The sequence below is a fragment of the Grammomys surdaster genome, unplaced genomic scaffold (assembly GCF_004785775.1).
Source record: "Grammomys surdaster isolate TR1022 unplaced genomic scaffold, NIH_TR_1.0 213, whole genome shotgun sequence".
Taxonomy (NCBI): Eukaryota; Metazoa; Chordata; class Mammalia; order Rodentia; family Muridae; genus Grammomys; species Grammomys surdaster.
In genome coordinates, this window is record NW_021604658.1 from 506760 (window position 1) to 518974 (window position 12215).

Here is a 12215-nt window from a genome sequence, read left to right on the forward strand (position 1 = left end):
TTAGAGAAACCAGGACCACCAGCCCAAGGATGGCACCACCCACAGTGGGCTGGGCCCTCCCTCATTGATCACTAATAGAGAAAATGCCTGACAGCTGGATCTCATGGAGGCATCTCCTTAACTGCAGCCCCTTTCTCCCCGATGACTCTAGCTTGTGTCAAGTTGACACATTATGTGTGCCCCTCTCCACCACGAGGGAAAGAAGAGGGTATCTCCCCTGGTATCCAAACCAAGGGTAGTTTGAGTTACAAATCACTCATCTGGATTAGAAGTTGTGTCTACCAGAGGAGGAAGTGAAAGTTCACATCTGGGCTGGTTGTCACTCTCACCCCACTCCCCAAGTCCCACAGCAGTGGTGCAGCCTAAGAGGCATCCTGAGAGGGCTTGATATGGAGATTGACAGCTAGGGTACCCCAAAATGAAGGCTCCAAACAGCAGAGATAATGGGATCGAGACAGAGGAAACAACACTGGCCTACTGTCTCCTCAACAGGTGGCTGTACCCCATTGGCTCTCCCACTGGCTCTCCCACTGGCTCTCCCACTGGCTCTCCCTGTCCTCAGTTACAACTGTCCTAGAGCAGGGAGGGAGAAGTATAAAAGCAGATGGTGTCCTTGCTGACACCCAGCTGCTGGACTGTAATTCCCTGAGGACACTTTCCTTATCAGAGCTCATTCCTGGCCCAGGAATACTTTCTCTAATACTTTGTTGAAAATGACTGACAGCCCCTTACCCACCCCAGCTTTACAGCTTTAGGAGGACTATCTGTGACACAGAGGAGGGTGTGCTTTGGCACAACGCCTGGCTTGAGTAACTTGGCACTATCCAGGACATACGTAGTATGGGTCTCTAGCAATGCTGGTTTCCGGGCGGGGTTTTGGCTTCCGTGGTGTGCAGACCTGCCCTAGTCTTGTTGTCTAGCTCAGTGGGTGGAAAAGGTTTAAATTCTAGCAGCTCTTAGCCCTGCGGCACGTTGGCTAAAATCCTTCAGCAACAGCATGAAGCTAGGAACCTTCCTTCTCTTGGTGTTCCTCATCGCCCTCAGCCTAGAGGTACAGGAGCTGCAGGCTGCAGTGAGACCTCTGCAGCTTTTAGGTACGTCCCAGCAAACGGCTGCATTATTCTTCCTCAAGTGAAAGGTCAGAAGTAAGACATCCAGAACCAGTGCCGGCAGGAAGTGGGGAGAAAAATAGAGGACAGAAAGACAGTTCTCTTCAGGATCCTTCTTGTTGGTCACCTCTTAGTTCCCCAGAACAGAATCCCTCTTCTGTTTTCTCTCTCCATTCACCGCTGGGTTACCTAACTGGACTCTCCCCTCCTGCTTACTCCTCCGCCATTCTCCATCTCCCCGGCACCTCCTTCTCTACCAGAGTCTACCTTGACCTGTCTACAGAAAATACTCCTGTAATTATGCTAAACATGGGTCGATCTCAATCTCCTTTACCAACCATATCCTCAGAAAGGGTTTTGTTGCCATGGATTTTTATTGTTTGTGTGTTTGTTTGAGACAGTCTCATACTGCAGCCCAAGCTGGCCAGGAACTTGCTGTGTAGCCCAGGCTGACCTCAAACTCATGGCAATCTTCCTGCTTCATCCTGCTATGCTGGGAACAAGCACAATCCACCTCAACTCATTCGGCCTCAAAGGACTACTCTTAATCCTCTGCCCATTCTTCCTCTAGCCCTTTGGTATCCACAGCCTCATTAAATGCCTGACATACTCTTCTCGGGTCCTCTGGATGAGACTTCTGACTCTTCTCTGTAGTAAGTCTCACCTTTGCAGCCCTGATGTTGTTAGAGCACCCCTACCCCACAACCCTCATACTGCAGCCTGCTTCTTTCCTGGATTATCTTGTTCTGGATGTCTCGCTCCTAAATGTCCTTACATAGAGCTTAGGCCTCTCGTCATCAACTGGCTGTTTTTGAAACAGTTTGCATCTCTTCCGTCCTTTGCCCTCTGTTGCTTCACTGTGTCCATCCCTGATTACTCCATGGCCCTGCTATTGCAATAGCTTCCCAGAAGCTCTCTCTTCGAAGTGCTTACTAATTGAATCCTGGTTCTGTCTATGCTTTAGCAGCATATAAGTGACCTCTCTGTTTATTAAATGAAGTCCCAAATCCACAGGTCCTGGTCACCTGCTTGCCCTCTGCAATGTTTACTTCTCCTGCTCCCAAACTTGCCCAGATCTCTGCTTGCCAATTCTCCTGGCTCCTCATATTCCAGGGAACTGAGAATGGCAGATAGTGTGTCTAAAGGGGAGGACTTGAAGAGTCAGTCTCAAGTTCTGGGAATGCCTCTGTAGGTCCTTCGTTCCAGGTAACACACAGACCTCCCCAAACCCTGCCTTCTACATTTCCCCTTGTGACTTTTTGCATCTTTTCCCACAGCACTCGGCCTGCTTTCCCCCACTACTCTTCCTTGAGAATATCCCTGCACTCCAAGGCTTACTTTTTCTGATGAACAAGAAATAATGTCTTATCACCTCTGAGCCCTTTGAGTCCTCTGGATCCACCTTGCAGGACACTTGTGAAACACCGATTTGTTTCCAGTACCTTAGACATAATTCTTTCTTGCATTGGAAGGCTCTAAGAGGCCCTTTTTATGTCATTGTCCTTCCTAAATGCTTTATATATCCACAAAAGATCATAATTATTTAATGAGCAACGACAGCACCAGAGACACTTAGGAAGTGTGCTATAAAGCAGAGCTAGGGAGACTAACTTCACAGAGTGACTGTAAGGTAACCAGCAAGTCTGAATATCTCCATCTCTGCTCCATGTACTGTGATGTGGGGGAAGCAATTTCATTTAAGCAAACTTCTTCCTTTCTTCCCACAGATGTATTCCCTCTATCCATGTCTCTAAATTAGGCTTGCTTTAATGAGATGTGTGTGCCTTGTTTTAGCAGAAAGAAGACAGTAATGCTTTACTATGACTGCAGTTAAAAGGAACTGGTAAAATGTATTCCTTAATCAAGTTCTGTCATCCCCAGCACTAGAATCTAAAGCACAGAGGTTTTCACTAGTCTATTTGTCTGTTCTTGAGAGGGTAAACTCATGAGTAATCCAGCTTGGCCTTTAGCTGATGATCTGCCTGCCTTAGCCTATGAGTCCTGAGATTATAGGTTTATTTCACCATGCCTGCTTTCAACTGATCTTTTCTGACTTAGGCACCTGTGCTGAGCTCTGCAGTGGTGACTGGGACTGTGGACCAGGGGAACAATGTGTCAGTATTGGATGCAGTAACTTCTGTACTACAAACTAAGAACAGGTAAAAAAAAAAAAAAATCTGACCCTTACTGTTCTTCTAAATCTTCCCCAGACCAAGCAGGTTGTACATTTGACTTCCATGGGACTTTCTAGAAGTTGGTAGAATGGAACCTATGTGTCTTCTTATATCTTCTCCTTTTTTTCTCCATGAAGAAGCACCTTCCACAGAATGGTACTTTCCAAATCTTCAGAATAATTTCCCAACCCAGTCTACCCAGGAGAAAAATCAAACTATATTTGAGCAAGAATATAAGAATCATCCCAAATTATGTCTGTTTATGACTGTGGTGCATATTTAACTATGCACAAATATATAGTATATATATTTTATAATGAGTATCTTGTGCCTATTTGATTTCTTAGCTATTTCATTTGAAAATAGTTAGTGGACAACTTTAATCTCAGTACTTATGTTGAGCTCCACCCTGCCATTTTTGCTTTCTCTGTAGTCCATTGTATACACTCTTCTACCAGCAATCACTATCAATGTATGCTTAAAACATTTATTTTATAATACTAACATGGTTGTATTTTGAATATGAAAATGTGCACACCCCTACTAATTCCTTTGGAATATGACCCGACTTGTATAATCAATGACCTAAGAATACTCTCATGTCGGTCCTTTGATGTACATTGCCATATTGACCTAAGCAGATCATTTTTCTGTAAAAATATTTTATGGGATTCATATTATTCCATGCTTCCCTACTTAATTTTCAGTACTCATTAATTTTTTAAAAGAATAAAAAGCTACCATGATTAAATGCTTCCCTACTTAATTTTCAGTACCCATTAATTTTTTAAAAGAATAAAAAGCTACCATGATTAAGTTGTATTAATATGATTAAACTGTATTAGCAGACTTAGCATGTACTCTAAACACCAAACTGTTTGGGCCAATGAAATTGATCAGTGGGTAAAGATTCCTGCTGCCAAGACTGGTGATCTGAGTTTGATCCCACATGGTAGAAAGAGAGAACTGGATCTCAGAAGCTGTCCTCTGTCCTCTACGTGTGTGCCATGGCATGCACATGACTGCACACACACACACATACACACACACACAAACACACATACACACACACATACACACACACACACACACACACACCCCTAAACATGCACACAAATAATACCACATTTTAAATTAAAAACAAAACCCAAAGTGTCAGGAACCATCACAGAACACAGAACAAGGTAATAACTAGCAAGTGATCTTCCTGAGATGGTCTGCTTCAGATTATAATAATCCATGAGAGATTTGCTCCTATAGACAAGGCCCAGAAGAAAAATCATTTTTTGAAAGATTCTTGTTTTTCCTGTTATTAAACATATGTAACAATCACTAGGTATTAGCCCACCCTTTTGAGCATATCTCTGAAGATCTACGAAGATGTGCTATCTTGTAGTGATGCTATATAGACAAATAGATGACTTCTTAATTCTTTATGATGATCATATAAGAATTCCTAAAATTATATAAGTATTCACTAAGCTCTTTTGTAGTGGAACTGCTATTAGATCCTTTTCTGGTAGTCAAAACTGCAACGAGAACTGTCAGCCTCCCATGTGTCACCAATTAATTGCTTCTAGATAGTGACCAGACTTTCTACTACTCAGAGCACATTCTAAGAGGTTGTACAACCATGAACCAAAGGTCATAAAAGAGGAACTAATGATTTATTATAGATGCTAGGACAGAAGATAAAATATTGACTGGATTTATCTATACAAAACTTCACTAATAACTTAGTTGTGGTGTTTAACTCTCAGTGAACCTGTGGAGCTGTAACAGGTGATGAATGTTTAGCAGGATAATTACTCCTAATGGATATGCATGTAAACATTCTCTGTTGTAAACTTCTATTTCAATTTATGATTTGGATTTGTATAAGCTTGTGATAACTTTTTACTACGTGATCATGTATGCTGAATGATGTATAAGTGCTAAGGACAAAAAAGAAGACAGAACTGAGCTGAGGAGAACTTTTTAGACAGAACACTTTTTAGATAGATCTGAACAGAACTTTTTAGAACAGAACCGAGGATAATTTTTTTAGTTAGGACACAAGAGAACTTTTTAGACAGAATTGAACTCAAAAAGAACTCAGAAGTAAAGGCATAGCATTGGGAGAAAAGGCATTGAGAGTAAGAGCATTACTGTGACATCAGAACAGGAGAAGAGAGCAAGATTAGAAGGAGAATACAGAGTGGAATAACTTAGAGACTACAAGTAACATAAAAAGCTAAGAAAGCAATGTTCAGAATGCAGAGGGAAAGAGGAAAAAAGAAGAAGCTGCAGAGAGAGGAGGAGCAGGCAGCTTCTCCTCACCGTGGGATAGGACAGGTCCTTTCTCAATTATGAGGCAGGCTTGGTCTGATGAAAAGGAACAAAGCTGTCTTCTTACAGACTTGAGATTAATTCATTTAGCATTAAAACGGTAGAAGCTTCTTCTTTCTCTGTGCAATAAAGACGAGAGCTCATTTTTCATCCAGAATGAGTGAGTTCTTTCTGCACTGGTGTTTGGTCTTTTGCTCCAAATGCATCTGTAAGTATGGATATGTGTGTGTAAGTATGTAATTGTGAGAATGTATGCAAGCTGGACCCAACTGGTTTGAATGGAAATGCTTAAATACACATGCATGCATCTGTATATGAACTTATGTGAGTTTATGCATATTTGCTTATGTAAAAGTTTTTCCTTCTGTGAACATTATTCTTTTCTCCTGGTTCGATAGAAGTTTATTGCTCCAAACTTCCCCCTAGCCTGACAAGCAAGAGGCATCTAGACAAAAGGGAAAAAGCTCTAGCAATTAATCCTTTACTTAATCTCCTGCTGTTTTAGGATAAGGTGCTAAATGCCAGAGACTGCAGTTTCTGGCCCCAGAGGAACACAGAAGGCAGGTCAGCTACAGTAGCAAAGTAACTTAGATAAGTAAACTTTTAATTATTATACAACAACCCTAAATATCTCATCAGACAAGAGTCTTACCCTCCGCCAACGCTCTTCCCTGTCTGCCACCTCAAGGAGAACCGACAGAAAAGAAGAGCCTGCCAGAGCTGGGCCCCAGCACCAAAGTGTTCATGTTCAGAACATTTATTTGTCCAGCCTGCCTGTAGTGCTTTCTGGCTTCTTGATGGTGCTATGGATTTCCAGAATCAAGAACTGATGTTTCTCATTGCATTCTGGGTATCCAAGTACCTAAAACAGCAAGTCTCATGTATAATTTTCATATCTGTTTCTCCAACAAAGAATTTTCTCAAAGGCCATCTTCTCTAATTACTGTTCATTTCTTCCTATAGCTTCTTCCTGGAAGAAGATGTGCCTGTTTGGAGCTCTGTGACCAAGAAAACAGTTGAAAATGGAGGCCATGAATGGAGATTACAAGCACAGTGGGGAGGGCCAAGGTGTTTCTTTTAATAAATCATTAATGTAAAAGTCTCCACACTACTTGAGTTATTTGCTTGGAGATTGTTATGGCTTCAATATGATATGTCTCCCTGGTCTATAGCTGACGGTACTGTTTAAGAAGTGGCCTTGCTGGAGGAGGTAGGTCACTGGGGTGGGTTTTGTCCTGGCCCTTATGTGTTTCTTGCTGTTTCCTGGTTGCTTCAGGTGAGAAGCCTCAACCAAACACTCCTGCTGTCGTGATAATTCTGCTGTACTACAGAGCAAAGCAGGAGATCTAGCCAAGCATAGACTTAAACCCCCTAAAATAGTGCACCAAAAAATTAATAATAACAATAAATCCGCCTTCCTTTAACCGGTTTCTCTCAGTTATCTAATCCTGATTGTGGAAAAGCCACTAATGCCAATATGTTAAGTTCTGATAGCATATATCCTTGTGGGTGGCAATATGGGTCCACCAAAAAAAAAAATGAACATATGTATTCTGTGGTCATCACCAACTGAAGGGGAAAAAAATATACAGAGTTCCCAGGAAGAATTGACTTGAGTTACACGGTAGGTGTCCCTAGACACCCACTTCCCACCCTGAGACTGGGAACTCACAGCTTAGCATCAGTGTACTCTATAATACAAAGGTCAGTCAGTCTTGAATAATATTTTATGTGGGTCATATATGTCATTAAACCCAGACAGTTCACACAGTCTCTTTATACCTTTACGGTGGTAAGAAGCAGCTCTATATCCTTCTAGCTCCGTGCAATACATGTCTTAAGTATTGCTTCAAATACTCTGGGCTTTAAGCAAAGAGAACCATTGCTATAGCAACCCGTTCATCTCTCTGGGTGAGGGTATGTTGTGCCTGGGGTTAAGGGAAAAAATCAAAGACTCTGATAAGATGTCCTATTAGAACATCAAGAGTAGAAGGAAGTCATATAGCTAACTTTTCTGTCACCTCCATCTACAAGAGTGTTCTCCATCTCCAGCCACAATCTTAAACTCTAGCAACATCAGCCCTGCCCGGGAGCAAACTTTCTGAGAGGGTAAGGAGTGATGAGTGGCAAGTTTCCAAGCCTTATTTCTGACACCTTTTACCTCCCTAATCACAGCACGGCTTGCAACCTATAGAGCAAATAAAAGCTTTCCGGAACTACAGCACACAACGAGGCCCTGCCCCAAGCGGTGCCCCGGAAGTATTTCCCAAGCTATCTCACGTAGGAAAAATGGCGGCGGTGCAGGTCGCCGCCTCTCTTCCTTGTGGGCAGCCGCGAGAGGCCCCGCGGGAGCTGTCGCCAGAGCAGGACGATGGGTTCCGCCGCTTGTCTGCCAGGCTCCGCGCGCTGCAGCCGGATGACAGCACTGTGTCCCGTATGGAGATTCACCTGCTCTTCGACCAGCTCATCTCCGAGAACTACAGCGAGGGCGGCAGCGTGGCCCCGGAGGTAGGCGGCGCGCCTCATCCTGCCTAGACAACGGCTAGTTTCTCCCTCCGGTCCCTCCGGGTCTCACCCACGTCCCGGATGACTTAATTCCAGGCTGGCTTTCTCCCTCGGTCCGTGCCATATTCTCTGCCCTCCATCTGAAAGCTTGCAAGCCAGCATCTTTCAAAGGCTTCTGCTCTAACGCCCTCAGCTGCCATCCCTGGTGAGCGATTCCAGGAATGTCGGAACGAGGATAGACTTAGTGATTTCGCTGATGTACGCACTGAAGCTCTCAAAGATCCAGCGTCACGGGTTTGGCAAATGGCAGAGCTAGATTGGAGCCTATATTTGTCGTAAGGCCTGTCTTTTCTGTTTTGTTTCTGCACTAGTTGTTTGCTTCCACTTCTGCTGTCAGAGTCATCTCATTCATACACAGCAGATCTTGTGTGCCACTAATTTTCAGAATCCTTGGGCCAGCTCTACCCATGATCACCTCAAACAAATCGCAAAGATGAAAACATTGTCTCCCACACTCCTAATCCCCAATTCATTCTACCCTACCCGGACTCAAATATACACAAGGCGTACACATTGCTTCTTTTCTTTATCCTGGAGCCTGTTGGATTAAAAAATTTCAGAGTCTGTCTTAAACATGTTTCTCAGTTCACTCACTCTTCTCTGTGGCTATGCTTCTCTCTTTCTTTTTGGCTGTGCTTTAGGCAAAAGACTCTCGCTGATCTTCTTCCATTCGAGCCCCTTTCCAGAGTCTTTGACAGAGTCTACTATTGATTAAAAAAAACAAAAAACAAAAAAAACATACAAGTGTAAACGTAATCAGAGATTTTCAATGTATGTTGGCAAATGGCAGAATCAAGCTGCTTAATAAGATGATCCATACAGTAAGAAGCAAATACATGGGGCTCAAAGATATAAGGGGGGAATCCAGAACAGCATACCATGGATAAGGGAGCAGAGTGGAACTAAATGAGATGAAGGGGACTTTTTATTTATATATTTGATATTTTGCACATCAACAACAAAATGTGTGTCTTTCCAGTCTTCTCTCCTGTTTGTCCTCTTGAGTTCAGTCACTTGGAACTTGCTGCCTCAGGTCTAGGCACCTAAGGACTTTTCACTTCTCTAAGGCTTCCCACACTCCATCCCCTCCCCTTGTTTTTTGATTACTTGTCTGTCTGGCAAAGTTCTATTCATTCTTCAAATCTTCTTAGTTATCTTTCTGTCTCCCTCTCAAGATTGTACATTCTCCGTGGTTTCACCTTTGGAGTCCAAAGACATAGTCCACTGCCTCACACATACTAGATACCCAATCCCCTTTTATTGATTAAGCATCTGTAGATGGTGTAATTGGTGGATAGCATCCCCCCCACCCTGTAATTTTCTAATTTTATGTAAGTGTTGTTTTTGATTTGCCCAATAGCATTGCATGTCTGGCTCACTTGGTATTTTTAGCTGTAGCATGTGCTTTTCTGTGCCAGAAGCCTTTCTTTTATTATTTAATAGTACTGTATGGTAGAAGTTCTTTTCCTTCCTTTTTAGTACTTACCAATTTTTGTTACTTCACTCCTCCAGCCCCTGCTTTCTGCCTCGACTTTGACTCGGATGTTTTTCCTCATTGGGTGTGGAACAGTCACTGGGCTTTTCCATTGTGTGGGGTTTGGGGTTGTTCACTTGGCTAATAGGTGCATTTATCTTTGTTTTGCCTTTTTTTTTTTTTTTTTAAATAGGACGTCAGTGCTCTTCTTGTGCGAGCTTGTCAGCTAGTGCCTCTTAATCAGAATCACCTTGTGAGCAAAGTGTCTCAGCTGATCCATCGTTTACTGAACAGATTACAGGTAATCATGTATGTAACTTGAAAGCTCAGATCATGGAATACTATACCTGTAGATCTGATAGGTTCACCTTTTTGTTTTGAGATGGGATCTTAGCTCAGATTGGCCTGAAAAAGACCTTAACCTTCTGATCTTTTTGTTATCCTTTAAAATGTTGGGATTACAGATGTTTGCTGCTACACCAAGGTCAGTTGTCTAATCTTTTGAAAATCCTGGAAAAGCAAAATGTCTTGGGCTGGGAATGTAACTCAGTGAATGGTAGCGCCTCAGCCCCTTAGTACACATGAGGCCATGGATTCAATCCCAGCATCAGTACTACCAAAAAACCAAACCAAATCAAAACAAAACCAGTGCTTAATAAGAGTACAGCATTAAACTCAAATTTAACTGACCAAAAATATATTCCAAGAAATTCTATTCTGCTTATGAGAAATAGTCTTTTATGTTTGATTCAATAAGCCAACATCATTTATGCCAAATTAGTTTTGGGGGATGTTTGTTTGTTTGTTTGTTTGTTCATGAAAAATAGAATTGACCAAGATATATCCCTGAACAAAATCACCTGATTCCCTATTTCTTTCCTACCAATATTTTTTCCTGGAACTATTATTTTTGCAATCTACATAAAATTCCCAAAGTAGCTTGGGAACAGAGAGCCCCAGGATAAAAAGTCCATAGTTATTTCTGTGAAGGTCTGTTCTGCAGGTCTCCATCTTAAAATTTCTGAGTGAATCCCTGAGTGGATGAATGTATGGATATCAGTTAGCATTGTGTCAGCCAGAATCCTTTGAACTGCAAGAGAGGAGAGCATCCAATAAAACCAGAACCCTGTGGTCAGGGAGTGAGATGTGTCCTGATGTGTAACCGGCTGTGTGTGTTATAGGAGCTGAGGAGGTTCCAGAAGGTCACAGACAGCTGTGGGGTGGCTTCTGAGTTCTTGCTGTTGTCCAGTGTGCTTCAACTTTGTGTCACTGGCAGTTGGAGAACTTCCCGTCACCTGTGGCCTTACAGCCCATAGCCAATTTCTAGCATTTGATGATGCTATATATGGACTTAAATGTCCATAACTCGACTTTTGGTTAGCCCACTCTCTGTCTCAGGAGGATTATAAACTCTGTGGGGACAGGAGTGTGTCATATCTTCTTGGTGTATTCCTCATATCATGACAGATCCAGAGTAAGTATTTAGCAGATATGTTTATTTGCTTGTATTAGTTGAGTAACTACTGTGTATTAAGTCAATTTAATTGAACTAAGACATTTCAGTGTATTGAATCTTGTATCTCTATTTATATCTGTCAGTTTCTGATTAGTTCTAGGAGAAGTTACAAGGACTACCAGATTCTACTTTGGAGAGATCACAGGGACAGAAGTAACCGAAACCCTGGGGCAAGGAAGGGAAGGTCTCCCCTCTCTTGACCAAACTTGCACATGCATTCTCCTAAGTTTGAGTATCTCTGTGTTCTCCTTTCTTGGCAGGTGGTTGTGGATGAGCAGAACTTAGACTTTCTGCTGACCTATACAATCTCAGCTATTCAACAGTGTAGCTCTTGGACACACATGGAAATTCTTCAAGCCCTGGCAGCTCTGGTTTACTGCAATGGCTCAAAATGTCAAAAGGTAGTGTCTTAGGTTTTGATATACATATGGACAAAAGCAACTTGGGGAAGAAAGGGTTTATTTCATTTTACAGCTGATAGCCCATCATTAAGAGAAGCCAGGGCAAGAACTATAACAGGAAGCATGGAGAAATGCTGCTTACTAGCTTGCTCTCTTTAGTTTGCTCAGCTGCTCTTTTATATAACACAGGCCCAACTGCCTAGGGCTAGGGATGGCACACCCACAATGAGCTGGTACCGTCTACATTAGTTAGCAATTAACATGCCCAGCAGACATTCCTGCAGGCCAATCTGATGGAGAAAATTCCAAAGTTGAGATTTTCTCTTCCCAAGTGACTATAGGTTTGTATCAGGTTGACTGCTGAAGTTAACTATGACAGGTAGTTTAAACTCTTATGTTTTCCTTTGAAAGGTTAACGCAGACTTGAGAGCCAAGATGCCTATTTTCCAGTATCCATCCTGTCACTAATTCCACGTGTCCCCTAGGAAAGTTCTTACTGAATCCCTGGAGCTTTGTTTATCCATGTGTAAGATAGTTGCTCCGAGGATGAAGTGAGACTCGTCAACCATTATTATTATCACCCTTTGTCCATGTAGCCAAGACCGAAGACCCCCGGCAGTGCCCTGTCCATGTAGCCAAGACCAAAGA

At 42.5% G+C, this 12215-nt stretch overlaps 2 protein-coding genes across 2 annotated transcripts in view; both read left to right on the forward strand.

The window, feature by feature from the left end:
• The first annotated feature begins 913 nt into the window (after nucleotides 1-913).
• On the forward strand, nucleotides 914-6713 carry LOC114625171 (protein Wfdc21). The gene is made up of 3 exons (XM_028772461.1): nucleotides 914-1094; nucleotides 3168-3268; nucleotides 6575-6713. The coding sequence occupies exons 1-2, from the start codon at nucleotides 998-1000 to the stop codon at nucleotides 3260-3262; spliced, it is 192 nt and encodes a 63-aa protein (XP_028628294.1). The 5' UTR covers nucleotides 914-997; the 3' UTR covers nucleotides 3263-3268; nucleotides 6575-6713.
• Nucleotides 6714-7885: 1172 nt separating this feature from the next.
• Nucleotides 7886-12215, forward strand: part of Heatr6 (HEAT repeat containing 6) — a 27472-nt gene continuing 23142 nt past the window's right edge. The window contains exons 1-3 of the mRNA XM_028772404.1: nucleotides 7886-8119; nucleotides 9844-9951; nucleotides 11427-11567. Of these exons, the coding sequence (XP_028628237.1) occupies nucleotides 7901-8119; nucleotides 9844-9951; nucleotides 11427-11567 (468 nt within the window). The 5' untranslated portion in view covers nucleotides 7886-7900. The remainder of the gene's footprint in view (nucleotides 8120-9843; nucleotides 9952-11426; nucleotides 11568-12215) is intronic.